Source organism: Zingiber officinale, chromosome 8B (genome assembly GCF_018446385.1).
Source record: "Zingiber officinale cultivar Zhangliang chromosome 8B, Zo_v1.1, whole genome shotgun sequence".
Taxonomy (NCBI): Eukaryota; Viridiplantae; Streptophyta; class Magnoliopsida; order Zingiberales; family Zingiberaceae; genus Zingiber; species Zingiber officinale.
This window is the reverse complement of record NC_056001.1, coordinates 36936938-36964241: the sequence shown is the minus strand read 5'-3', so window position 1 is coordinate 36964241 and position 27304 is coordinate 36936938. Positions and strand designations below refer to the sequence as shown.

The following is a 27304-nucleotide window of genomic DNA, read 5'->3' as shown; positions in this document are numbered from 1 at the left end:
GTTGATAATTTTTCAATCCGTTGGAATAGAGGCCCGGCCCGACCCGCTCCGCCATATGACTGACCCGCCATGGATTGGCCCGCCATGGATTGGCCCGCCTCACCATGGGTTGACCCGTCTGACACCTCTAGTTAAAAGTAGGATGGGATGGTAAAATTCATCTTTTAAATGTATTTATATTCTAGAGTGAACAATGATCTAATAATCAATTTGACTTTAAACTTTAAACTTAAAATTGAACCATTCAAAATTTCTATTAACTGAATTGATTAAACTTTTCATAAATATCAAATAAATCGAATCAATTAAATCAAAAATTGGAATAGCTATTTTTTTTATTAATCAATTGATATTTTTTTCATAAGTGGTTGATTATTGACCATTGCATTAAATCATCTATTCAATTTGTAAGTTTAATAATCATTTCCATAATTAATTATTATATAATTGCTAAATACAGTAGTGAATTATTTATTAATTTAATTGAATTTAAAAGTTTAAAATCGACACTGAAATAATTGATGTTTTAAAGTAAAAAATTAAATTGATAAATTAATCTAAAATTTTAATTAATTTAATCAATTAAAAGGAAAATATTTTAAATTTATGTACAATTTTTAACACATTATTTATATCATTAAAAGATATTATTTATTTTAAAATTATTAAAATAGTGTTTCGCTCATAATTTAATATCCTTTTAATTAGGTCTTTTACAAATACGGATAATTCTCTTTTGATTATTTTATTTTACTTTTATTTTGAAAACAAAATTATTCAGGAATTATTTGACAATATTTATGTCACGTGCGGTTGCCGTGATGATAATCGTATGGAAAGGCCGCCGACGGTCTAGAGAGAACCCTTGTTCTGTTCCGGAAGAGCGAGAGCAAGAGCGATCGAGAGCGGGACGATTGCAATGAGGAGAATTCCCTTAATCAAGTTCCCGCAGAGGCATCTTCCTGCTAAGCCCTCAGGTTCTTCCGTTTTACCCGCTCGCCTCTGACTTTCTAGGTTTCCAAATGCTTTTCTTTACTGTTCTTTTGGTTCTTTTTTTGTAGGGACCTCTTCGCCTTCTGATGAGATGGCCTTCCTCAAATCAAGTATCTATATGTCTTTTGTCTTCTTTAGATTTGTTGTTTTTTCGGTTTATTTATCTCGTCGGATCTGATAAGTTGTTCTGCATAGGGAAAATTCAATAGTTGTGTTAGTGGACAACTTTTGTAATTTTATTGTTCACATTAGTTTGCCTTGATAATTTAGTTAATGTTATGAATGTGAACTTAGTTGAATGGGGGCATTCATTTTTGCTCTTTGGTGTTTATTTGGGGAGAGAAGGAACGTGGAAATTATGATTGACTACATGATCTTAGTCCGACATGACTTCATGGTTTAACGATTAGCAAATAAATTGATACAGATAGGCTGGAGAAAAGACTTGCTTTGATTCCTTTTTTTTCCAAATGCAATAACACTTCTACAAAACTGCAAGCATCAATTCTATCACTTGTTATATGCGCTGCTAGGCTTATTGATATGATCGTTAGTTTGATTTCGTGACATGTGCTTTATGCTTAGGACAGATGATGTTCTCTCCACTTTGTACGAACATGATAAAAAATCATATTACCACAAAAGGAAAAGGAAACATCTTGATAGCCCTATGTAGATGAGGAAAAAAAGAACGATCATTAGTAAATTTTCCAACTCCAAAGGAAAGTGGTTGTACGACATAATCACTTTTGGTATACTAGTTAGTCCAGATAAAAGTGGCCACTAGTTATTGGCCCAACTAATTATGGGTATTGAAAACCATCATATGACTCTTAACTCTACTCATTTGCTATTTGTGATTTTTTAACTAGTCTATTTGTCAAGCCTTACAGGTGCCTATTCTAACTGTTATCTGGTAAGGCTTTAGCTCTACAACTAATAATTTTATGAAGGACTTATTTGTGGAAGATGCTATCATATTGAATGGCTGTTCCTTCTTTTGTTAATGTTATCAAACTGATTTGCTGAAAAAGTCTTTCACATTCATTGTGCTAGTTATAACTCATGAGCAATATTTGTTCTGTCTAATATCCTTGATTTTTAGGATTAAATATGCTTACCTCCTACCTACCTTGTGCAAACGTTTCTAAGTGTCAATGGGATTAAGTGAGTCCCCTTCACAATCTAGGTATTAAATTATTATAAAGGTGATGGATAAGAAGGGCATGCAAAATTTGGTTCTTAGAAAGGAAACAATTGATCGATGAGGATGTTATATACTAGAATAATATATTATTTAATATGTTTTCATGTGAGAAGAAGATATCTCACATGTTTAAGAGGCACTTTCATTCAAAAGGCATAATGTAGGGGAAAATTCATTTTGGTGAGGTTTCAACTCAATTGCAAAATAGTCCCTGTGATTTTAATTTACTTCAATTTAGTACCTCACATCATTTTTCTGACAACATTTTCTGGCCAAAAAGTGTGAAATGACCAACTCACCGTTTCACTATATTTCATTCAAACACATTAAAAACAAAATCATCCCTAACATATGAATATTGAAGCAAAATAGTTCCTAAGTTATGAAAAAATATAAAATAGTCCCTATTTTATAAAATTATAATAAAATTTAAAAAATATTTTATTTTTGCAATTTACATAAAAATATATACAAATGTACAAAAGAATGTAATTTCCCAATGATACATCAAAGGTAAGTCCTAAGATATACAAACTAGAACTCCCTTGGTTGATTATTAATATCGTTGAAGGACTACTTTCTTATATACCCAATTAGATGGCATCCCACTAAAAACACTAAATGTCATCTAAATGTTTTATTTGCATAGAATGAGTCTCATACTAGTCATACTAGTCGTATCTTTCTCGTTCCAGTATTCGTCTTTCAGTTGCAATAGCAACAATATACAGAAGCTGACAGATCTCAAATAAGAGTATTTCTATAACAATTTTCTTTTGAAATCACATAACAACCTTTAACAACAAATATATTAATAGCTTTTCAGTTTTCACAAGAAAATGTATCTTTACAACTTCAGGATAGCAAAAATTATATCACAAAATAAACTTTAACAACAAAGCATCAGTTGCTTTTCAATTTCTCAAGAAAATGTATCATTTCAGCTTCAGGATAGCAAAAATCGAGTTAACTCTTTATATCACAAAATAAACTTTACAACAAAGTATTAGTAGCTGATCCCGTCCGGAATTTGAGTCATCGTCGGGTAAGGTGGATGGAATGTTGACTGAATCGCGATGTCTCGGAAGAGGGGGGGGTATGCTGAGATGACTTCTATGCTGACCAAGTCGTCAGAAGTCCTCTGGTTAAGGCTACTTGTAGTCAGCGACCGAATCGCCCCGGCCTCTGGTACCTCGATGCTCGAGGTAGATCCAATGAGTATATAAGTAACAGACTAAGACGTATAATAATGAAATGAATGTAGAGTGAGTATGAAGAACGTACCCTGGCGCGGGTGGATTGGTGAACTGGTCGGGACGCTGCTCGAGTTGTCGTGACCCTGAAGAGCAGATGACTCTGAGCAGGATGAAGAGCTGGATCTGACGACGCGGAGCCGAATGCAATGACACAAAACCGGATGTGATCTTGGCACGCAGGTCGGGATATGACATCGACACGTAGGCTGAGATAAAATATCGGCGCGCAGGTTGGGACATAATGGCTGCATGAAGGTCGGAGCATAAAAACATCACACAAGTTAGGTCAGAACATAATGACAGCGAGGGCTTAGGGGTCCGATCGACATCGGAGGCGTACGACAATGCAGATCGAGAGCTGGAGAATCGGATCGACGGGTCTGAGGTGTTGGCAGTGGGGCTGACGGCTGAGGAGTGCTCGCCGGGGGTTATGGAACGGGTGCTCTCGCGGGCGCTGTGGTCGGCAAAGGTTGAGAGGGAGAAAAGGAGGCGACGGTTGGTTGTGGCGTGAAGACGAGGGCCGTGGGATGCGATGACCAGCGACTGGTGGGTGGCCAGCAACTGGTCAGCGATGGCAACGACGCTGCGAGGTGACGATGTCTAATGGGTAAGAGAAGAGGAGGAAAGAAAGAGGCAGCCGTCGATGATGGCGGCGGTTGGGGACGACGATCGTGAGGGGGAAGAGAGTTGTTGCCTGCGTGAGAGGAGAGCGACGAGGTGCGTCTTGGTGGCCAGACGTGATGGTAGCCGTTGGATGCGGCGGTGGCCGCTGGGGAGGAAGAGAGGAGAGGAGCGGCCCTGTCCCGACGACGGCAGGCGTCAACGACGAGCGACATCGGAGGCAGTGTGCGCGAGAGCGAGGAGACATGGGCGGCGACGAGCGGTGGTCCATGTGAGGAGGGCGGCGGCGTGTGTGAGGGAGAGAGGCATCGTGGGAGACGACGTAGTGGCGCCGGTGTGGAGAAGGGAGGAGGTGGCCCAGAGGCGGTTGTCGCCGGCGGATCTCCTCAATGGTGGTGGCGAGAGACGAAGAAGAAGCTTTCCTCCCGGTTCCTGGTGGCGGCCGAGGAGAAAACCCAACAAAAACCCCCTTCATTCACACGAACAATGCCCTAAAAAGTGGTGCTACAGTAAAATGACCAAAATGCCCCTCCCCTCTCTCCTTACCACATCAGTAGCTTTTCAATTTTTTCCAGGAAAATGTATCATTATAACTTCAATATATGAAAAATTGAGTTAACTTTTACCATTACAAAACAAACATCAAAACCATCCACTTATGAATAATAATCATCTTAAGTTGCATCATCTCAACCTCTGAAGCATTAGTCATTGTTAAAAGCCTGTGAAATAGTAATAAAAAAAACACATCAAACCATATTCTTATGAATAGTGATATTAAACATAAAAGGCCTTACATTTAAGATTGAGAGCTCCTACTATTGTCTATAGTTGACATTTGAGAGCTCATGTCCTGCAATATTTTAGAGAAATTAAGCCATAATTGAAAAAAAAAACTCAACTACAATAAAGAGAGAATCTAAAAATAAATCATACCTGTTTCTTTTGTATATTTTGTGCACTTCTTTACTGCAAGTTCTTTTATTGTGTCCAATCTCATTACAAACTTTGCAAGTGACTTTAATTGATCTTTTGTGGCCCTTTGGAGGTTCATCAGCTCCCTCCTTATACTAGTTTGCAACCTGCCTTACTTGAACACTTTATTTTTTCTCTTGTGAGTTGGAGGTTTCAAAAGAGGAATTTGAGAGTTTTTTGGCCATTTAGATTTATTAGAAATGACATTGATCATCCCATTATACGTAATGTCCTCAAATATGCCTCCCTAGTCAAGTATGGATCCACATACTGCATGGAACATATCTCATGTATAGAATACAACTCATCGCATGTTTACAGGGCACTCCACAAACTTGCCACTCTCTATATTCACAAGTTTTGCTCATAAGATTGACAATGCACTTTTTATCATCATAAATTTCAAATAAAAATTCAGAAGCAGGTACTGCTAGTAACTTCCTTCCCTCTCTTTGACTTTACTCCACCTTAGCATTTACCTTCAGTGGTAAACTGGTTTGCCAAGTTAAAGCTTTCTGATACCTCGTAAAGAATCTCTTCATGACTTTTGTCCTATACCACTCCAACAATGGTATCACTGGCCTTGTCTCATTTTTCCCAAAAATGCATTGAAGGACTTAGTCATGTTATTTGTAACATGATCAACTTTGACATCTAGATCAAATCCATGTCTTGACCAAGTACTTGGATGTTCTTTGCATGTTTCCATCAACCACTTATATGCCGCAAGGTCAACTTTTTCATTTCATCCATGACATCTTTGAAGTCTTGTTCTGTGTAGGCTTTAACAGCAATCCAAAAAAGTTTCCTTAGCTTAGGACCTGGAAATTTAGCTTTGAAGTTTGCATACAAATGCCTAGCACAATTCCTCTGTCTTAAAGTTGGAAATACTGAAGTAATTGCCTTTTTTCAACCCCTTTTGTCTATCACTCATGAAAGTAATAACTCTTTCATCTTTTATACATGTATGTAAGCAATCAAAAAAGTATTTCCAACTATCTTCATTTTCCCCTTCACAAACCATCACTATAAATAGGAAAAAGTAGTATTAGAATAATATAAATCTGAAAATAATTTAAAAAAATTTGAAGTAAAATTATAAGGAAATAGTAATACCTGCAATTGGAAAAATTCCAAAGTTCACGCCCAAAGCCGCAGTAAGTAATTCACCCTTTAAGAAACAACCATCCACTCCGATAAAAGGTCTGCATCCTTTAATATACCCTTGGAATTGCACCTGCAAATTTATGAAAATTCTTTCAAATTTAGGTGCACAATGTGGATTACAAATATCAAGGCCATCACATTTCAATTTCACGTAAGCTCCATTGTTTGATTCCTTAATTGCAGCAATGTATCTTAGTATATTAGCATGACTGTCTTCATGGTCTCCTGACACTACTTCAATTGCAATTTTCCTTGCCCTAAACAGTTTACTAGAATGAACATGGATTCCATATTTTGACCTCAAAGCACAATCTAGCTCTTCTACCGATTTTGGTTTATTGTTTTTGTATTCTTCTTTGAATTCATTTGCAGTCCATTTTGCTGTTGCTCCAACACCTTTCAAATTGCTGACACAAGTATGAACTCCTTTTATGTTTTTTCATCTTGAATGTCACTCAATCAGCATAGGTGGATGCATGTAACCTCCATGAACAACCAAAACCATTATTGCACACAACAGTGACCTTCACTTTATCATTCTTGATCTTTTTCAGTTTAATTCCTTCTTGCATTGTATATCTAGCAAGAATGTCCTTGAAATGTTGCACAGTAGCAAATATCTTCCCTTCTTTCAAAATTATAATCTGATTTCGATTATGATGTAGAAATTCAAAGGACTTCCCTTCTATGTTATCACTTAATACTGCAGTCAGATTCCTTTCTTGCAAATCTTCATTAGTGTGATAGATTGATTGATCTTTATCAGAATTGTAATCACTCAAATTGTCCTCCTCCTCTTCATCATCATTTTACTCGTGAAGTGCACACTAATCATTTTTAGCATTTTCTTCAAATTCAGAATCACTCCATTGAAGAATCTCTTCAACATCTATGCTTTCCTCTTCTTCTAATTCGTCATTTTCAATTACTTTGTGGAAATCATATTTTCATCTCCATGAACTTCTGTCACTCGTGTGCTACCGATTATATTTTGAGAACTTTCGACTCTAGGACAACGTGTTATGTGTGAATTTACGCAAACATTTTGCAAGCCAATAGAAAGATATATTGCTATTAAACTTTGTATGTCTTCATCAAGATATATTGCTATTAAACTTTGTATGTCTTCATCGTTATTGATAAATAACCACATCACCTGTGTCAGGCAAGATACCTTCTACCATTACTCTATTACTTAACTACCCTGTTCTATTTCCTAATGCAGCGCCACAATCATCATTTAGTAGAGACAAATACTCATAACTAATTGAACTCAAATTTTCTACAATCAATTTGTCTCCCAAATAATTGATCTCCAAATTAAACCTTATTTCCTAGAACAATAAAAATATGGAGAAAATCAATGCGAGATTAGAAAAATAGCTATAGAAATCTTGTAACTATCATGAAGCATTTTATCAAACATGTTATGTGTAACTACAATGAAGCATTTTAGATTCGGTTAAATTTGGGATGGACGGCTTTGGCAGGCATGGATGAATTGCTTATAGTAAGGTAGAAGGGATGTGGGATGGGATAAAGATTCTTTCTTCTAAGCTTGAAAGCCGAATATCTCTTTTTCTCTCCCGAAGCAACTGCCTAAGGAAAAAGGAAAAGCCGGGCATCTCCATTAACATGTCTCTTTTGATTTAAAAAAGTTTGCAAGTTCTTAAATTGAAGGAAAGTTTAAGAAAAATGAACTTTCAAAGATTAATAAACTAACCTGTGTTCAAAGCGCATTTCTTGCAAGAGGGCAAATTGTAGCCATAAACTATTTCTTAAAAGAAGGGTTTTTGACAGTGGTAAAGATGTGGAAAGGTAATGGATGGAGTAAAATTGATTTTATTAAAATATTCATTAAATATATTTAATTATTGAAAATAAAAAGGTTTTTTGTTTTTTATTTAATTAAACAATTACATAAATGCCCCCCAATTTGGAGGGAAATGTTGCCGGAAAATGATGTGAGGGACTAAATTGAAGTAAATTAAAATCACAGGGACTATTTTGCAATTGAGTTGAAACCTCAGGGATCAAAATGAATTTTACCCGCATAATGTATTTGTGTTTTCTTTTGTGTATCTTTTTTTGATACAGTGAAACATAATATGGACGGTTTTAATAAAGTTATTTGGTGCATGCTTTTGGTAATCAGATGACTTCTACTATAGTAAGGAAAAGTTTGCCAGCATAAGGTTAACAGGTTATTTAAAGTAGGCTGCGACTAATCTATTAGACTTTCAAATGTAACGAGATGATAGCCTGAACATTGTGAAGTTTGTTTACATATGCTCATTTGATAAAACATATGTCATCGCAATTATTTTTGTTAATTCGGTCTTTTGTTCAGAATTATCTTTAGGATTTTCATGTTATCGTCAAATTTTAACTTGTACTGAACCCCTTTGGGTTATTTAGTTGCTGATATTTGGAGCCTTCATTTTCCATCATTACTTTCCTGTGGTAATTTAACGCTGCACGTTCAGGAATTGAGTCCCAGCCAAAGGCTGCCTCCTCATCTGGTGATAGTCCGAGTTATAGATTTCGTTCAAATGTTCCAGCCCCTCCTTCCAACACTGCTGTAGGTGGAAAGGCTTCACTTTTACCAAAGCGCACACCGGTCTCAGATAGTGAGATTGAGGCTATCCTGGTATGTGAAATGGCTTTCCACATTCACACTTAATACAGTGTTACTATCAACAAACTATAATAGATAAAATTAGGATCTACTCTATACTCGATAATTACCAATACACAATGGGAGGATTACTCCTACCTTTGGGAAACACATGTTTTTTTTCAACTATTGACACATTAGTTAATTTTCTTTTTATTCATTTTGTCTTACTCTATTAAATAAACCTTCCACTCTTATGTATAGAATACAAAAAAGAAAAAAAGATATAAAGATGATAAATACATTGTTACATTTCCATATAAACGCAAAGCATATTACTCAATTTTGTCTCTAATTTAATGCATGTTGGTGTTTTCAAAGAACCTTTCTGGGTAGTATTTGTTTGTTCTGGGGTTTGTCTTAAAGGACTTTTTTTTTTACATAAATATCCTACACTAATCTATTCAATGGAATTATAATAGGATTAGACTCATTCCTTATAGGTACATATAAGAAAGAAGATACATATTTAAAATTAAAATTAGACAACTGGAATCATTATATAACATCTTGTTACTCCACCCTGCTCTGCTGGCTCATTGCAGAACTGTAATCCTGTGCGTAGTGTTTTGTGGCTTCTCCATGAAAATTGATTCATGCCTTTTCCAAGTCTGGCTTCACTTTTCTTCCTTTCCGATCTTTTCAATCGCTAGTGTTTTTCTTTTGCATAAATTAAGTTCAAGTTTCATAAATTAAGTTGGACTATCTAGTTTCTGATTGACATTTACTGTGATTTTCCTGAAATTTGCCCCCAGTCTGTTTTTTTTCTTCTGGTGGACTAGTACAATCTTTCAGGCATTGTCAGTTTCGCTTTGTAGAAATCCAAGCTTGTGAGAAACTGCCATATTTTGATATCTCGATCATTCTTTGAATGTCTATGTTATTGTTGTATCGTGTCACTATGAAAGTTTTAAACATGAACTTTCACTCTAAACTGGTTGTATTCAAACTGCATATCGACGACTGTTTTATCAAGTTCAAGAACTCTTATCTGATCATTAAACCTGTTTATTTTGTTGCAGTCGGGTGGTTGCTTCTGATTTTGTTTTATGATGAATTTGGGAGTTCACTCCTACGAATAATATGGAGCTGGAGTTTGATCTATCTGAGAATGCATGAGTGGTCTCATGACTTAACCAGTGCATTTGTAGCAACAATTTGAGGTCTGAACTTCGATCAATATTTTCCTATTGTAACATGATGGCTTTTGTTAACGACTCAATTTATTAATCGACTCCAAGATTATATGTAATGTTATTATTATTAAATTGGATTGCTCGAGTACTTGAATTTAAAATAATTTTATATGATTTAAGATTAGTTAAATTGTCCCCAGGTGCCCAATTGGCCAAAGCCTGAGTAGGTTGGAAAATATCATTTTACTCCTTGGAATTCAAATTCTATTCATTTCTCTCTTTCTGTATTAGAGATGCTAATTTTTTCCGAATTTGATATTTGACCCTAAAAGAGGAGGAAATTTTTAGATCGGATTTAATAAAATTCTATTCATATTTTACCTGATATATAGATATATATCCTGTTTGGAAAGAAGAAACTCTTTCCATATTAGAAAAAAAAATTATTTTACCTCGTCACAACGCTCTCATGAAACGCTTTCTTTTTCATGAGAAATCCTCACCTAATCAAATATTTGAATAAAATATTGGGGCAATTTGAAATTTCATCAAACCAATAAATCAACAGATGCCGCCTTACCCTCGAACCTCACGCCCCCCCGAGCTGCTTGGACCATGAACTTCCACTGGAGCTCCTCCGCCTCTCTCCTCCCGTCTCCTCTCTCCTCCTGCTTCCGTCCCCAGAAACCACCGGCGTTTGTTCCGCAAAGACAAACCAAGATGGCGACTATGCCCGTCGCTGTCGTCTCTTCTCTTCCTCTAGGAGTCGACGACCTCGTGGACCTTGCCCGCAACAAAGTACTAAAACATACTACTAGGAATATTCCATAATAAAAAAGCGAACTCTTTGTGTGTTGTTTCTGCTTCTTGTAGGTGTTGGTGGCGGCCGCGGTCGCTGGTACCATTGGGCAACTCGCCAAGCCTCTCACCTCGGCGATCGGGGGGAAGGGCATCGACTTCAGGGCGGCAGTTCGGTCGGGAGGCATGCCGTCTACTCATTCCTCTGTCAGAAACGCTTCTCTATTTTCCCCTTATTTTGCAATTTGTGAGGTTGAACTATGGAATTTTAATCAATTATGCTTGGATTTTTCTAGGCCGTTACTGCTGTGGCTACTTTGCTTGGGCTGGAGAGGTAGGCATGTAAAATTGTTTGATGAAATTCCCCCGTGTGTAGTTGTTGTTATTCCCTTCAAGGTCTTGTAATTGAAGTGTACTAACTTAACTGTGTAGGGGATTCTCTGACTCCATCTTTGGCATGTCTGTTGTATTTGCTGCTCTAGTTATGTATGATGCTCAGGTAAACTAATTTTCTTTTTTGGTTTCTGTTCTATAGTCCTTGTTTATGCCATGATGGTAATTTGCAATTAGACTCTATTCTTGTGAGTTGACTTTGTATGAAACTGGAAAATGTTTTTTCTTTGGAACTGTGTTAGCCATATTTATCATCCAGGAATATAGTTGAATACTGTTGCCTGAGAGTTAGAATTGGTTTGAGTGAAACAACTGATAATCCTACAAACTTCTAATGGTTTAGTCTGTCATTGCCATGGGCTAGAACAATTTAATTAGTTTGTTTGCCATATCCATCTCCTGCGCTTCTAGAAGAAATCTTGTATGATGAACACAATCTATAGCAGAGCTTGTGAAAACAATGAGTTTAAAGTCGTTTCTTTCGCAACCGACTTGTAGACAAAGAAAATTGGTCTTGTTTGGTTAGTGAAAGTTGTCTGATCTCAGTTTTCTTTTTTCTTTTCAGAAAATAGAACTTGATAATACAAAAGAAATATAAAACAAATAATTTATCATTAAAATTTATTGACACCTTTGGATGTATTAGAGGTGAATTGTGCCAGAGAGTTAATGATAAATATTCGTGTTTTCTCTTTAAGTTTCCAATTATTTTGCTTGGAAAATGGAAACTGAATAGTAGATGACACATGCTGCAAATGCAGCTCCTTTGTATCATAAACTTTCTCCAGAAATTTATCATTATATTTTAGGTTTCATATTCCTTGATTAATCAATTTTCTGCGCCAATGTTTAGGTTTCTTTAGTTTCTGTTGTTTTTTTTTACTTTATTTTATTCTATTACAAAAAAAAAAAATACTTGTTTTTTTGTTGCACTTGAATGAAACATTCATTCAATATCAACATATGTTGGAATTTGAGCTCAGGAATTAACTATAGGCTATTCTAGAATGAATCTACCTATATGAGTATATGCACTCTTAGTCATGCTCATATATTCTATGCTCGCCAATGAACCAATAACCAATATAATGGACGAATGTGACAGATTATTTTTCAACCTAATGATATATTTGTTGTGATAAATCTTTTTTGTCAGTTCGGACAAGTTAATATGTACGCAATTTATTAGCTTCTTTGACTAATTATTTTCATGTTTCTACTCGGTTTCATCATAATCAAGAAAGATCCAACCCGCGCCAAGCAAGACCCACACCCACTGTGTCAAAGCTTGGTTATTGAAAGAATTTTTCTAGCTTTTGCTCTATGCTTCTTGCTGCATGAAAGAGTTATTTAACTCAAACTCAGCTTCTTCTGTCACTGAGATCAAATACAAATGATTTCGATTCAAACTTATTTCCCAAAGTAGAAACAACTCCACATGTTGATTTAGATTTGAGGGCTTATTTAGATGTCAAACTCACACTGATGACAAGTTTGGTCAATCATACCACAATTAACTCGAATCTATCTTATTTGCTCAGTTATTCTCTGGTTCCTGCTATTTGACAATGTTTGTTTCATTTCGTTAAATACTGAATATTAATTCCTTAAATCTGGTAACCACTGAAGGATGAGATCTCACTTCGGTCATCATACTCAGGGTGTTAGGAGAGAGGTGGGCATTCATGCCAAGATCCTTAATAGGATTCAAAAATCCCATACAGAGGATGACTGCGGGAACAACAAACTTACAAGTTCCGCCATAAACAGCAAGGAAAAATTGCCCGTTCTCTCCATTTCCGACAAGGAAGATGCTTATGGATCCAGTTCAGATTCTTACTCATTCCAAAGACTTGCTACCACATCCACTGAGTCGAAGATTTCAAAAGTGGACACTAAAGAACCAATTCATACGAAACACTACAGTCGCAGCGAAATGAATGAATCAGTTGGGCATACAGAGATTCAAGTTATAGCTGGTGCCATTTTAGGTTTAGTTGTGGGTTTAGCCACAGAACTTGTTTTGTAAGTATATTCCTCAAACAAGTGTATTATTTTGAGCTAATTGTCCTGTTTGTGGGTGATTAGTCGCCTTATAGATGTTTTACTTTGTTCATTAAGAAGAAGAATCAGAATAAAAATTGGAATTGAATGCATTTAAATCTTGAAAATATTTATGTATGTGATAGTGCTTACTCAGCTTTTCCAGTCTGTGAAATCTGGACCATCCATTTTGGAATCCGACGGATGTGACGCGAGCAGTCGGTTCACCGTGTGTGTGTTAAGCCCTCGGAGGCTCGCGGCAGATTGGTAGTTGAGACAGTCATGGTGTCTTGGGTTTGATCAATCTTGCCTCCGGAGGAGAAATGTGAGCACTCTGCTCTTGCTGAATTTTCCCTCTCCGAGGTAACTCCTTTCGCTTGGCCCGTTATTGCCTGTTTGATCACTCTGGAGGTTTTGAAAAGATTGACGTTTGTTTCAATAGCGAGGTATCCTCGGTGCAGCTGATTTTGAGGCTGGGGATCGATGCCTCAAGAACTCATCCTCGAGGTACGATGTGTTCTTTCAGTGCTTGGTTGAGTAAGCAGCCACTGGTTTCTCGATTTCTTTCCATTTTTGGTGCTTGCCCCCCTTATTCAATGCATTTCAATTTCTTTTATGCTTGTCGGTATTGAAAATTCTTGGATTATGTAGATTGGGGCGGTTCTATTTGATCTCGTTTTACCTGGAAAAGCTCAAACAAATGACCAATTTCAAACTATGCTGAATTACTTAGCATTCTAGAACCGAGAAAGCATTTAAGCTGTGAGAGCAAGTAGTGATTTTCTTTACTTTCTTCATAATTCAGGCTTCCTTGACCACAGACCTATAAGTGTTGAGATGTCTAGGAAATATGAGATTGCTTTACGCTGCAAAAGCATGTACATCGTGAATCTTCTTTTCATGGACATTGACTGAGAGGCTGCTAGAGAGTGCTAAGTACATCTGATTGTTCATAGGCCAACTTCTGCTATTCTTCCGTAGACCAACTTGATACATCTAGGGCACTTATTATTCTATTCAAACTCAGAGCACATTGTTCTGGTGCACAAATCTGGAATTCTCCTCAAGGTAGCCGATTAGTAGGGAGAAATAAGCTCGAGCGGGCAGCACTGCATTATTGTTACTTCCTGTAGGAAATTGCACATAAAAATGAAATGACAGCTAGGAATTTGAGTAAGAAAAGAGGGTGAAAACTTTATGAACATAGGAAGCGTAGTAGAGTGGTGTTGTAGTATGTACTAAGTAGCATGGCTGAAATGAGGCTGGACTGTAATTTTTTACAAGATTCTTTACTCCTTTTTTTGGAAACATTTTTTTTTCTATATGCAATAAAGGTAAAAAAACACATTAGAAGAAGCTCTTGTGAGACTGAGATATGATAATGCATTACTCAGGAGAAACAAGCAAAGAGTAAGATGTGGCTTTTTAGTACAGAGTGAGTGATCGAGTGAATCAAATAAATGCGAAAGGGGTGACTTTACGGTTGCTTCAATTTCCCCTTATACTTGTGTTTGAGACAGAAGTGCTTCTTATTCTTAACCTGGATGATGGAGAATAGTGTTCAAGTTTGTGTTGCTGTACCGTAGCGGAGGGTGGCTTACATATGATGCCAAATGGCAATGGCATGGGGCCTTGTGGTAGAGGATGAAGGGCAGAGGGCGGCTCATGGATGACAACAAAGGGTAGATGGGGCTTACAGATGATGACAAAGTGAGGAGGATTCGTAGTCAACTACGAAAGGCAAAGGTGGGGCTCACAAATCACAATCAATGAAGGAGGGTTTACGGGATCTTGAGGATGAGAGTAGAGGATAGAGGGCTTATGGTTGGGCTAGAGGAAGTCATTTCCCCCCTAAAATGCCCACATAAAATTTTCGTTAACTATGATTATTTTTCGTTAAACACTACCTGGAAGAAAGTGACACAAGAAATGAATTCCTTATGTGATCCTTTCTTCCTTCTTGTTTGTCCTTTTTCTACCTAACTAAATTTCCTTTGTATTTATGTTACATCTCCAGTGATTATTTCCTTGATAATTGAATATAATAACATTGTCTGCTACAATATGACTATTTTAAAAATTTGCAACCTGTACAAAAATGTTCATGAAACAGTATCCTTGTTTCTGTCTGTTTCTGCACTACAACATATATGAAAGAAGATTAACAAAGTTGATAAAGTGAAATATATGAAAGGAAAAAAGATACAAGGTAAAAAAAAAAACCCTTTAAACCAATAAAATTTTGCCATCTTATCTTCCTTGGAAGATCATCAGATTAATTGTTCCTTTTCACAATTCATGTATTTTTTCGTCAGTTTATTATCATTCACAAGACAAGAATTGATGTTTATTGTTTCACATTTCCTACAGAGTTGGGTCTTTCCGTGCTTCACGAATCTGCGGTAATCGTTGTCCACATTCTGAAGATTTCTGGTTAGTTCCTGTTCTCAAAAACATTAGATAGATTTCTTGTGACTGACGATTCTTTGATGAATTTGTAGAAGTTAGGATGACTTCATAGTTCAAATACTATTGTGTTCTATTGTCTTCGAATACAGATTGACTTGCCTGCTTAGATTGGCCGGTTGGATCCATTTGTCTTCAAGTTGTGGTTAAATTGAATGTTATGGTCGAAGCTTGATCAGTCTCACTGCAAACAATCAGGTTTGCCCATCAGGTTCTGGTTAGTACACTCGATCAATCTCACTCTAAGCAGTTAGGATTGTCATCAGAAACAGAAGATTCCGGTCGATGCTCGAGCAATCTCAATGAAAGCTATTAGGCTTTGTTGATCAGAAACGAGAGTTTGCCATACTTTCACTCTATCATTAACCCTAGCTGATATTTTCCTTGGAACTCACACTCTTTTTTGCTAATCCTTTGCTCTAAGGGTGTAGCACAGATGATGGACGCATGGTAACATGTCCCGGATCGGACAAGAGTTGATTCCTAAGGTGTCACTATCTATGGTAGTCCTTGCTATGCACCTTTCACCGTGTACTTGTTGAACCTCTCTCCATTTGAAATGGGACCGCCGTAGGAGGGTGGTGATTCCATATTTTTTTTTTCGTCGCTAATCCTTTAAACTTTGCGCATCTCATCTCGGCCGACTGTTCTCTTCTTCTAGCTGTACAACCAAAATAGAAAGAATTTTTTGAAATTTAAGCTTCCCTCTTATCCCAATAGGATAAATAGGCCATACGGATTCGTTTAGAATCCTATCCCCCATCTTTGTCAAGTTGTCATTGTACGATAAGGCCCACACACTCCCATCCAAAGTCCCACTTCATCGTACTGGGGAATCTCCCCTAAACCCTAAACGCCAGTAACTCTTTCTCACAATTCTCACCTATTTTTTATCCTCTTCCATGAACTCCAGTGGCTCGAGACCAGCCGGTCCGATGGGATCCGATGAACCGGTTCGACTAACTCAACTCGGAGATTGGAGTGCTACTGAATTGGCTCGACCATCCAATTGTTCCAGTTCATTCGGACCAGATCAGCCGGTTGGACTGATGAACCTGAAAAAAGAAAAAGAGTGGCGGAGGTGGTGGGGGAATGAAAAGCAGAATGCCATGCTGTCCCTGTTGCCGTCTTTTGTTTCCATTCCATTTGTTGCTTTCACCGCAGTAATCTTTGTCTGCCATCGTCAGCCGTTCCACGAAGCATCTTTCCTTCTCTCTCTCTCTCTTTCCCTCTATATCAGCGCGTTCGGCTCCCTCCTCGTCGCAATTCTGTTCCCCGCCCCTTCCTCCGCTCGCCGGAATCGGACATGAGTAGGTGGCTCCGGCGGCTGTGGAGCGGCAGGGAGGCGAAGGCCCCCGGCGGCCAGGAGGAAGCCACGGAGAAGAGGAGATGGAGCTTCTGGCGGCCGAGGGAGTGCCTACCCTCCGCCGCCCGCCGGAATCCTGCGCCAGCTTTCTGGGCGAAGCGCTCCTCCGACGAGGACGAGCAGAGCCACCGCGCCGTCGCGGTGGCCGCCGAGGGGCTCCCGGCGGACGGCCGCGGGACGACGCTATGTGCGGCGGCGGTCGTAATCCAAACAGCGTTCAGGGGATTTCTGGTAACTCTGCTATAATTATAGCGTCAAATATGAATATAAATATAAAATATATTTTATATAAATTATTTTAAGGCGAGGAAGGCACTGAAAGCACTCAAAGCGTTAATCAAGCTGCAAGCTTTAGTGAGAGGCCATCTGATACGTAAACAGGCAGTGACGACGCTTCGCAGGATGGAAGCTCTCGCTAGAGCTCAAGCCACCACCATTCGAGCTCGAAGATCCTTAGTAAGTCTCACGGTCCACACCTCTAGCACCAATTTATTAACATTGTCGGCATCGCTCTGATCTCATCTGCCTCGGTTCGGTTGGTTCCGTCGCAGGAACGCCTATCCTCGAGCTTCGACAGCTCCTCGAAGATTGTCGAGATGGATCTCAATGCATACCACGCGAGACGCTCCCCTGCTCTTGGCCTTACGGATGACTCTCAACTTCTGGCATTCTGCTCACCGGTTCCACGTCGAATCGCAATCCCAAACCGAAAAAACTACCACCAAGAGAATGATTGTGAATGCTGGTACGCGGAAAATGCTAAAGGCCGATTGCCTGCCACCGCACACAACACGCCCAAGTACATGAACGTTTATGGCAATGGAGGTGGATTTGTTCGGGCGAAGAGTGTGGCGAGCTCGCCCAAGTTTATGGCAAGCACACAATCCTCTATGGCAAAGCGTTGGTCGTGTCAAGGTAGAATTGAGGAGTCGAGAAGGAGGCAGCCTTTGAGTGAGGTGAATTCTTGTTGTCATGTCGAAGAAGAGGGGTTTAGTTTCAAGAGCGTAGTGGTTGGAAGGCTGGAGAGGCCATCTTCAGAGCACTTGGTGAAAAAGAATTGATGATACAATTGCTTCAATATCAATGGTGTTTGTGTAAGAGATCTCCTCTTCTTTCTCGCCCTTGTTACCGTATCATTGTTCTGCCAGATCAATATTTGCTAGAAGAACCAAGACACACTGAAATACTAGTTCAATCTTCACCTAATACATAAAAGAACTATCTAAAAATTTATTCGTTCGGTAGGCCAAGAATAGCATACTGAAAAGGGAACTATCCATATCTAAATGTATCATCATCATCCTCTTCTTGGGAAAGACTACTGAACTCTGAAACTTACCATAGGAGTGCGGAAGATCAACATGTTATGGAGCAGTGAAACGAAACTAAAGTCACTGATGGGTTCTGATACATGAAAGCTGAAGAAGCCTTTGTCTTGGATGCGATTGATTATAAAAAAAACAAAAGTTTGGAAAAATGTGATGAATAATTCTCCATGCAATGCATCATATCATGTTCATCCACTCAGTCACTCTGTCCTAAACTTTGTCAAGTCAATTACTCCTTTACCTTAAAGGCCAAAGGGGCCCCTCACTGGAGGACAAGCAGCTCCTCCACAGTTAACAGTGGTAGCCATGGCCATGAATGGTAGAGGAAATGCTGCTGCTGCCTGGTATCTATGGGCTTATCATGGTGGTGGTAGACCAGATGATAACAGATCAGGGCCCTCGGCATTGCAGGACCACCGCTAGGTATAGTTTTCAAACACTATCTTAGGCCGGTAGTTCGATTGGACGAAGAAGAAACGGAATCCAGTTCTGATTTTAAAAAACATTGGACCTGACTCCCTGTGGATCACTCTATTTTGCTGCTGTTTCATGTGTACCAACTTGGACCATTGCAGGACCACCACAGGTTTGGTTTTCAAACAAAGTTTCAGGCTGGTTCGACCGGAAGAAACGAAGACCGATCTGATTTTGAAAACATTGGATCTGACTCACTGTGGATCACTATATTTCCTGTGCTTCATGTGTACAAACTTACAGTACTTGTAGGAGCCTCCTGGAACACATTAAAGAGTACTGCTGCAACCTACACTGAAGAATGATCAGGTTTGGTTGGATCCAACAATGGCAGTAGACTTAGCAGAATACAGTCACATGGTCAAATAATTCACCAACATGTTCAATCAATCAATACTCGACATGCTACTCTATTTACGACGATAAGGTTCTGCGAGCTAATTGAATGAGTGCATGGAACTGCAGAATTGGGATTTACCGGCTCAAAATTTCATGTGGGTGTCTCAGGTTCACAGGCATTTATCTGAGCAATAATTGAAAGCATGTGACGCCTACTAGTGAGATGGAGATTTAAAGCAAAGCTAATGATAGTAAGCCTTTCAAATCAATTTGAGGGCAGTTTCAGTGTGTCCATTTGTTCATGTAGACTTTGAATACGAAAGCTCATGATTCAGGACCCTAAAAATTGAATTATTGAGGGAATACCAAACCAAAGCTCCTTCACAACCCCATTGTAAGAAACTCCTCCTTGAATGTGTTAACTTCAAATTTTCCATTCTCTTGATTCCTGAAACATATATGTGTTAGTAATAGGCCGACGATCATGCTTTCAATATAATAAAAATCCATTTAGAGAAAATTAATGACAAATGTAGAAGGCAAAGGAGAGATACAAACGTAGAACTCTCTACATCAACTCTTAAGTTGCCAATAACATATACCAAGAAGATTTAACTCCAATATGATTACATTCCATGTGCATCTTTTATTCACATCTCAGTTCAATTAGCAGATATGCAATAAATCTAAAAATCCATCAAAATAGTTGTTTAGGAACCAACTCTTTCACAATCTATTTTAATTGAATCATAAGATATATGATTGGTTTTCACACATAAAACCAAATTATTCTCAGAAATATTTATCATATATCTATTCTCCTCTCAGTAATTTTTCCCCAAAATTCATCCACTTGCTCGCTCATTCTAGAAAGGGTTTATATCATGTGAAAGATAATCTCTTGCAAGCCATATGTGCATGTTACCTAGCATTGTTCTACATGATGGAACAGTCCTATTGCATATATGTCGTTTTGTGATATCTTCCATCTCAAAAGAGGTAAGAAATAATTAGTAGCAAAAATAGCTTCAGAGTCAGATGTCCATTGCAGTTTTCTTCTGACACAAAGAAAGGTTAGTGTTGCATACCTGCCATTGGGAAGGATCTAATAGCACCCTTGGTCTCCTCAATCTTAATCTAGAGCTGTTAAGCACTGATTTCAGTTTATATGGTCTTTAGGTTTCTTTTATTACACTGTTACCGAGTAGGATACCTCCGGAGTGTGATGAGAGCAGCAAAAGTTGAATGATATTATGTATCCTTATATAAGCAAGTACCACTTTACCAGATAGCATAAGACAATGGTTGTGCTACTACCCGTTCCAGCTTTACAGTGAACATAAGTCATCCACCCACAAGATGCATTTCTTGAAACAATAAGAAAAGGAGTTCTAAGTCTCACTTAAATGTTGAAAGAATTAAGGAACACAAGTAAGAACAGCTTTGGTATAAATGCCTATTATCAGTCACATTAAAACATGTTGCTTCCCTGCTGATTCAAGAATTCAAATCAGAATCAATCACTAGATCTTTGGTTTATACAGATATAATTGCAAATAAGTGTTATTTATTTTTGGGTGTTATATGCTAGGATTAAACTGATCATTTATATCAATTAAAATTCAATAAACTGGTCGTTTATGTCAATTAAAATCTTAATTATGTTAAATTTCATTGCTTACACCTTCAACCTTGATTGCTTTGACTAACCTATTGGAGCAAAAGGTAAAGCCGTTACCTTAGCAGTAGCTACATTGTTGCTTCAACCAGGGCCGACTCTGGCTTTTGGGGGCCCTAGGCGAAAAGAGAAAAGGGACCTCTATAGGAATTTTTTTTTACTAACGTATAATTTGAATAGAGTTTAATAGAAAACTTAAAAATTAATATATTTCATTTAAAATATGATAAACTCCATATAAAATATATTTCTCAAGATTCTTTAAAAAGTACAACACCATACAAAATATGTTTCCCAAGTTTCTCCAAAAAGCGCAATACCTACAAATACAAAAAAAAAAAACAAGTATGAAATAATCATTGAAAAAATCTAGATCGTCTAGCATTTTGAGAAGCAAAATCAACAATAAGGTCTTCAAAATCAAGTTTTTTTAATACCTCATTTTCGATGCATAAAATTGTTAAGTGTGCGTTTGATTTGCGCTTTTTCCATTTTCATTTTCTGAAAAACGTATGTTTTTTGAAAAATGGTGTTTGGTTTGCATTTTCCATGTCTGTTTTCTAACAAAATAGATAGTATTTTATGGAAAAGTAGAGAATGTCTAAAAGTCATTTTTTATTTTCCAGAAAATGCATGTTTTCTAGAAAATGAAAATGGAAAATACGCAAACCAAGCACACCCTTAAGTCATTTACATTCAAATCATTATCATCATTTTCTCTCAATTCTTCCCGCTCATTCATTGCATGATTATGATCATCATTTTCTCTCAATTATTCTCGCTCATTAATTACATGATCATTTAGTTCTTCTTGATTACTCGATTGTTGCTCATTTGTTGCATGATCATTTAGTTCTTCTTGACTTTCTTCTTGTAATTCATCAACTTAATCTTTAATTGAAGAGCTAGCTTTAAAAAACTTATGAAGAACACCTTTGTGAGTTTTAATAATATGTTCCACTTTTTTTTTTTCTGACTTCCAGATTGATATTTTTTTGGAAACATGTTTGTACTATAAATTTCAAATGTAAAAATAAAACATACAAAACTAGCAACAAAGCTAGCAATGAAATAAACACAAGCAGTGAAAATAATAGTGAAAGGGCAATAAAGCATGGTTTGTACTTGAAGCGATCGATATAATCTATACTATGATAATTAAAATTGAGATGATTTATTTAAACTCTTTCAAATTTGCAAGAAAAATCATAAAAATATTGGACTCCAATACAATATTAAAAATTAATATTGAATATTAACAATAAGAAAAAATATAGATAAGTAGGTAACTTACGTTGTAAGTTTATATATTGATAAATGATGATATTGATGAAGCTAAAATTTCAATTGGAGAATAGACTTTTCTGATTTAATTAGAAGAGATTCAAAGGAAAAGAAGGGAGGAAATTAGTGTCATGATTCAAACTTTACTCTTCAAAGTCTTCTAACTTATGTAAACGAATTAATGAAGAAAGAGTTGTACAGGGAATATATATATTTTTTGGCCTTTATTAAAACAATCCAACAATATATATATTTTTGGACCTTTATTAAAATAATCCAATAATTTTTTTTTTTAAAAGTTTTTATTAAAACAATCTAATTATATATAATATATATTGTATATGTATGTCGAATTTGGGGGCCTCTAAAAATCGGGGGCCCTAGGCCATCGCCCCCGTGACATGCCTCTAGGCCGGCTCTTGCTTCACTAACCTATGGAATTTATACATGAACGTTCATCAAATATCATCTCCACTCGCCATCAAAATCTTTTTAAATCCTGATACCATAAACAGAATATAGCCAGTTTTAGAGCTACCAAGAAGTGAAGCATGATTGCAAGAATAACAAGGCAGAAGTAGCAACAATGTAGATAAGAAAATACAAGTGCACTTAAACATAAAAAATGTAAAGCCTAATGTCATACATAATCTTCTATGAATGAAATCAACAGCTCTAGGTAGTCTCTCGTAGGGATCTCTAAGTGATCAATTCAATTGGTCCATAACCAAACTTAAAACATGTTAACAATGAATAGATACCAACTCCATATATGGAGAGGTATATGATCACAGAGAACATGCCATAATTCCAGTGAAAAATTACAGCTAATGCATTGAAAATGCAACAAAAAAGCAGAAAATACATCTTAGTAAAAGCGAGGCTAAAGAGACATATGGTGGCAAAAGGCGAATACGTTCGCCCCTAACGCCCCCGTCAACCCGTCCTAGGGCCAACATGGAGGAGGTAAATCACGGGCGGTTACTAATCTTTGGAATAGTGACTAGCACATAAGAGAGACATTTATCTCAGTTTTGCCGAGATTCGAACCCCAGGCCTCATGGCGGCTAAAGAGGCATATGTCCGCAAAGCATGGTGGCATGTAACAATTAATTTAGTAACTGTATGTAACCAGTACAAAGCAGAAGAAACTACAAAGGCAATCATCAGAAAACAAAAACTCAAATGAGAGACGAATGACATTACATAAACCCAAATCCAAAGTTAAGACAAAGGAAAACATCAAACTTATCAAAATTCCTTCTTTTGATAGACGAACAATCACCTGATCTACTTCGTCCCACCATCGGAACTCAGAAACCGTTATCCTGAGCGCCGACAAGCAAGCACCCCTTTTGCCTTCGCCGGAACAATCTCCGACACGACAGATCGGCCAATCCGAACCCTTTGCGACTCCGACAATTCCTACGGCGACGACACCCACCCTTACCCTAGCCGATCGAATCGGATAACGATGCAGCGGAAAGAAGAGGTCACACAAAAGATCGAATCTCTAGAGCTCGACCTGCAATCGATTCACCAACGAGACCTTAAAAATTCGCCGATCTCGGAGGGCCGCTGCAAGTGGCGGCGGAGATCGCATTGGAGAGAGACGATAACGCCGCGAAGCGCCGGTCGATTTAAAAGAACTGCAGTGCAGTGCGTCGGCGAGATGGACGGTAGAGATGGTCAGATAAGGACACTTTGTCAGGTAAAGATATAATCAAAGCCGTCCGCTGTGAGGGCGAGTCGATGGCGCGAAGTAGTGGAGGCTGTTAAGTATGTTTTTAAGTTAGAAATAGTGGAGATTTAACAAATGAATTAACCAAAGCTTTATATTAGTCCTTCCAAGTGAATTAACAAAGTGAAGACTGGAGATTTAACATTCGTCATAAATCCAATAACCAGAGGTGAGATCTGACACTAGTCCAGTAACATAGAAGTGAATGAACAAGGAATTTAAGAAGGAACAACACTGACTGTTACAATTAATCTACAAATCAAGGATTGTGGTGCAAAAACAAGAAGAAATTTAACGTCAGGAAGCAGTCAGCCTCTATAGACACCTGAAGGATCTGCATTTTGCACTATCCATGAATGTTCAAGCAGCTTGTGAAGTGGAAGGCGCTGCGTCGAATCCTTGACGAGCATCTGCAAGTACACAACAAGGCCATGCTTAGATGAACACTGTCGTGTTCTTATTGAGTAACATTAGCACGAGGCCGCAGGGATCTCTCATCAATCACCTGGCTAATAAGATCCTGTGCACCAGGAGAAACAGTTGGCTTCGCAGGAAACTTAAGATCAACTTTCACAATCCTGCATTCGTGGTAAACAGGTCGATAAATACATGAACAATTCGAGGAGTAACATAGGTTTCCAAGGACATTTAAAAGCCTCTTGGCAACATCAGACAAAATGCACACCTTCTGTATGTATCAGAATGTTCCTTTGCTTCAAATGGAGGCACCCCATAAAGGAACTCGTAGCACAATATACCCAAGCTCCAAATATCAACACTTGCATCATGTTGAATGCTTTCCACTATGACAAAAGTAAATGCAGGAAAAAAATGTCAGAGGAGACTAATTTTAGGCTGAGTTAATCCCAGTCGGTTGCTTGTGAACGATCGAATTAACTCAGATGTATTATGTAGCTATTTTGAAGATTTTTATAGGATACCACTGATGGTAAAGATTGTCATACCCATTTCAGGGGGGAGGTAATCAAGTGTTCCACACATGGTCTGTCTACGGTTAAATGTGTGGACTGACCACCCAAAATCTGCAATTTTAAGCTCACCCTACATGAAGGATTCATATCTTAAGCATTTTATCCATTGGATTTGAGGTTAAATTAAATATAGTAAGAGTTACCTGGAGTCCAATCAATAAATTCTCTGGTTTAATATCTCTATGTATCACATGCTTCCCGTGGAGATATATCAGAGCTCGTGCTAAAGATGCAATGTACTGGAATTATACACATGAAAACAGGTAAGTGAAAGAGAGAAGAAAAGACTTGTATATCACACTGGAACAAAGAAATTGAGTTCTAGAAGCTGAAAAAGAGAAATGCACAGCCTAAGTGTTCATACATTAACAAGAATCCATCCTTAACTGGTAGGCACATAAAGTGCATACAGTAATAAGAATATTTATTCATGTTTGCAAACACAGAAAACCTAATCTAATCAACAAATGCAAATATTTATTCATTGACAATCACTATGTGCGGTGTGCAAAGAATTCAAAATAGCATTTCTCCCCACTGAAGCCATTATGACTACTGTAGTTCCTTGTAGCGTTCAACCTCACTGGGATGAAAGAAATTGAGTCCTGGGAGTTGACTAAGAAATTAAAAAAAAACACAAAGCTTATAAATTATCAGAACGTTTGTTCATGTTTGCAGACACACTAGCCTCATTAAATTTGCAAATGCACAACACTTGAACATACAGTGAGAAAGGAACTGCAAATTCTATGGGTAAATGATTAGAGTGTTAGTCCTTCATTAGCAATAATAGATAAAAGCTCATACACTAATAACTATTTCTGTGTGTTTGCAAAGAACTCACTGTAGCAGTTCGCCTCTCACTGAAGCATTTGGACTTCTGTAGTTCCTTATAGAGTTCACCTTTAGCTGCATATTCCAGTATCAAGTAAACTCGAGTCTGTGATACAAAGGAGAATCTAGGTCAACTGAGGTGGCATAAACAAAATTCAGGTTCAATATGCCTACAATCTTTACAAGTCAAGATAGAGCCGAACCTGATCATAGAAGTAACCATATAGGCGTAATATGTTTGGATGCCGGAGGTGGCTTTGTATCTCAACTTCACGCCGCAGTTGATGCTCAACTTGAGATTGTTTGAGCTGGCTCTTGAAAAGCACTTTCAATGCCACGATATGGTTACTCTGCCTCGCCAAAATGACACAAAGAAGTCAGTTATAACATAATGAACGTACCAGGAAAACGAACTCTAGTATGCTATGCATTTGAGCAGTCACTCGAAGCTAACAAAATTAAAGAAGTCCGGCACTGGAAATTCAAGCTTTCACCATTCTTAATTTGACAATATTATTAGTTTAAGAAAAGCGTTAGGTAAATCTGTCAGAGTTGACTTTCATACCTTCTTTTCCCTGGCCAGGTAGACATGGCCGAACTTTCCTCTTCCAAGGGGCTTCCCGATATCAAAATCATTCAGCGTCCATCGTTTCTCCACTTCTGAAGCCTTCAAAGGAGACTATCGGGAAAAGAAAGTGTGAGTTCAACTATTCGAAACCTTTGAAATCTCCTATCTAACAATCTATTGAGAGTCTCGAACGTCATATCAAAGTCACGACAATGGGAAGCGATACACAAAAAGTAATTACTTAAAAAAAAAACCCCAAATCTGGTGACCAAGCAAAGGCTTAATCTCGAACTAAACAAACCGATCTAATTATACACCTAATTCAGCATTACCATTCCTAAAAAAGAAGCTTAAGATGAAAATCCCTAAATTTGCAAAGACAAAATACTAGAGTGATAAAGAGTAGGGAGAAAAAAGACAAATTTTGGGTGATCTGTAGATCTAACAGCCCACTAGCTCCCGTTCTTAGAAGAAGAAAAAACTCTTTGAATCCGAAGAAACGAGTGCGGAGTCAAAACTTGATTCTTCTGGCGAGGAAAAGATGGATCTAAACCCTAATCATTTAAAGAATACCGACAATAAGATAATAGATCTAGAAAACCAGGTCAATTACCTTCGGTTCCTGTTGCGATTCCGCGGCGATCGCCATCAAGGTGAGGGAGGAGCGATTGAGAACTGGAGACGGGATCGAATCGCTTGTGGAAGAAGCTGACGCAACGACGAGAAGAGGGCGAGCAAGCAATGGTATTTGAATTAAGAGGACGCTCCAACGGTCCGATTCTCAGAAACACGAAGTTCAATTATTGCGATGGGAAAATTTTTAATTCACCCTACATTCGTTCTCTATTCTGAAAAAAACTAATAAATTTAACAATTATCAAAATACTCCCTCAAAATTCTCAAAAGTATTAATTTTTATCCAAAATCCTAAACCTTGAACCCTATCTTCGATCGAAAGATGATTCTCG

The 27304-nt window shown here is 37.7% G+C and overlaps 4 protein-coding genes across 6 annotated transcripts; 3 read left to right on the top strand and 1 right to left on the bottom strand.

Annotated features, from left to right (window-relative positions):
- Positions 1–821: 821 nt before the first annotated feature.
- LOC122014869 lies at positions 822–10196 on the top strand. Its single transcript, XM_042571359.1, has 4 exons — positions 822–977; positions 1062–1103; positions 8706–8869; positions 9919–10196. The coding sequence occupies exons 1-4, from the start codon at positions 920–922 to the stop codon at positions 9934–9936; spliced, it is 282 nt and encodes a 93-aa protein (XP_042427293.1). The 5' UTR covers positions 822–919; the 3' UTR covers positions 9937–10196.
- Positions 10197–10342: 146 nt separating this feature from the next.
- On the top strand, positions 10343–13385 carry LOC122014868 (uncharacterized membrane protein YuiD-like). 2 transcript variants are annotated; one of them, XM_042571357.1, is made up of 5 exons: positions 10343–10830; positions 10906–11037; positions 11127–11164; positions 11263–11329; positions 12884–13385. In XM_042571357.1, the coding sequence occupies exons 1-5, from the start codon at positions 10648–10650 to the stop codon at positions 13250–13252; spliced, it is 789 nt and encodes a 262-aa protein (XP_042427291.1). In that variant the 5' UTR covers positions 10343–10647; the 3' UTR covers positions 13253–13385. The 2 variants fall into 2 exon arrangements, with proteins under 2 accessions (XP_042427291.1, XP_042427292.1); XM_042571358.1 differs by having other exon boundaries at positions 12853–12989.
- Positions 13386–16735: 3350 nt separating this feature from the next.
- Positions 16736–18196, top strand: LOC122017768 (protein IQ-domain 26-like). Of its 2 annotated transcripts, none has more exons than XM_042575459.1 (3): positions 16736–17329; positions 17411–17554; positions 17650–18196. In XM_042575459.1, exons 1-3 carry the CDS (start codon positions 17039–17041, stop codon positions 18157–18159), a joined length of 945 nt encoding a protein of 314 aa, XP_042431393.1. In that variant the 5' UTR covers positions 16736–17038; the 3' UTR covers positions 18160–18196. The 2 variants fall into 2 exon arrangements, with proteins under 2 accessions (XP_042431393.1, XP_042431392.1); XM_042575458.1 differs by having other exon boundaries at positions 16745–17329; positions 17402–17554.
- A 5861-nt stretch (positions 18197–24057) lies between these two features.
- LOC122015987 (serine/threonine-protein kinase Aurora-2-like) lies at positions 24058–27085 on the bottom strand. The gene is made up of 9 exons (XM_042573108.1): positions 26950–27085; positions 26334–26447; positions 25972–26118; positions 25779–25874; positions 25078–25173; positions 24908–25004; positions 24628–24745; positions 24448–24520; positions 24058–24352 (listed from the first exon to the last, which is right to left on the bottom strand). The coding sequence occupies exons 1-9, from the start codon at positions 26983–26985 to the stop codon at positions 24251–24253; spliced, it is 879 nt and encodes a 292-aa protein (XP_042429042.1). The 5' UTR covers positions 26986–27085; the 3' UTR covers positions 24058–24250.
- Between the last annotated feature and the right edge of the window lie 219 nt (positions 27086–27304).

Bases quoted from the DNA above. Each gene is read 5' to 3' on its own strand.
- LOC122014868 (XM_042571357.1), top strand. From the start codon at position 10,648: ATGAACTTCCACTGGAGCTCCTCCGCCTCTCTCCTCCCGTCTCCTCTC. The intron at 10,831-10,905 runs GTACTAAAACAT...TGCTTCTTGTAG, and splicing joins TGGACCTTGCCCGCAACAAA to GTGTTGGTGGCGGCCGCGGT. The intron at 11,165-11,262 runs GTAGGCATGTAA...TTAACTGTGTAG, and splicing joins ACTTTGCTTGGGCTGGAGAG to GGGATTCTCTGACTCCATCT.
- LOC122014869 (XM_042571359.1), top strand. From the start codon at position 920: ATGAGGAGAATTCCCTTAATCAAGTTCCCGCAGAGGCATCTTCCTGCT. The intron at 978-1,061 runs GTTCTTCCGTTT...CTTTTTTTGTAG, and splicing joins TCTTCCTGCTAAGCCCTCAG to GGACCTCTTCGCCTTCTGAT. The intron at 1,104-8,705 runs GTATCTATATGT...CTGCACGTTCAG, and splicing joins GATGGCCTTCCTCAAATCAA to GAATTGAGTCCCAGCCAAAG.
- LOC122017768 (XM_042575458.1), top strand. From the start codon at position 17,039: ATGAGTAGGTGGCTCCGGCGGCTGTGGAGCGGCAGGGAGGCGAAGGCC. The intron at 17,330-17,401 runs GTAACTCTGCTA...AATTATTTTAAG, and splicing joins CAGCGTTCAGGGGATTTCTG to GCGAGGAAGGCACTGAAAGC. The intron at 17,555-17,649 runs GTAAGTCTCACG...GTTCCGTCGCAG, and splicing joins TTCGAGCTCGAAGATCCTTA to GAACGCCTATCCTCGAGCTT.
- LOC122015987 (XM_042573108.1), bottom strand. From the start codon at position 26,985: ATGGCGATCGCCGCGGAATCGCAACAGGAACCGAAG. The intron at 26,448-26,949 runs GTAATTGACCTG...TTTTCCCGATAG, and splicing joins AATCGCAACAGGAACCGAAG to TCTCCTTTGAAGGCTTCAGA. The intron at 24,746-24,907 runs GTATGACAATCT...CTTTTGTCATAG, and splicing joins TTACCTCCCCCCTGAAATGG to TGGAAAGCATTCAACATGAT.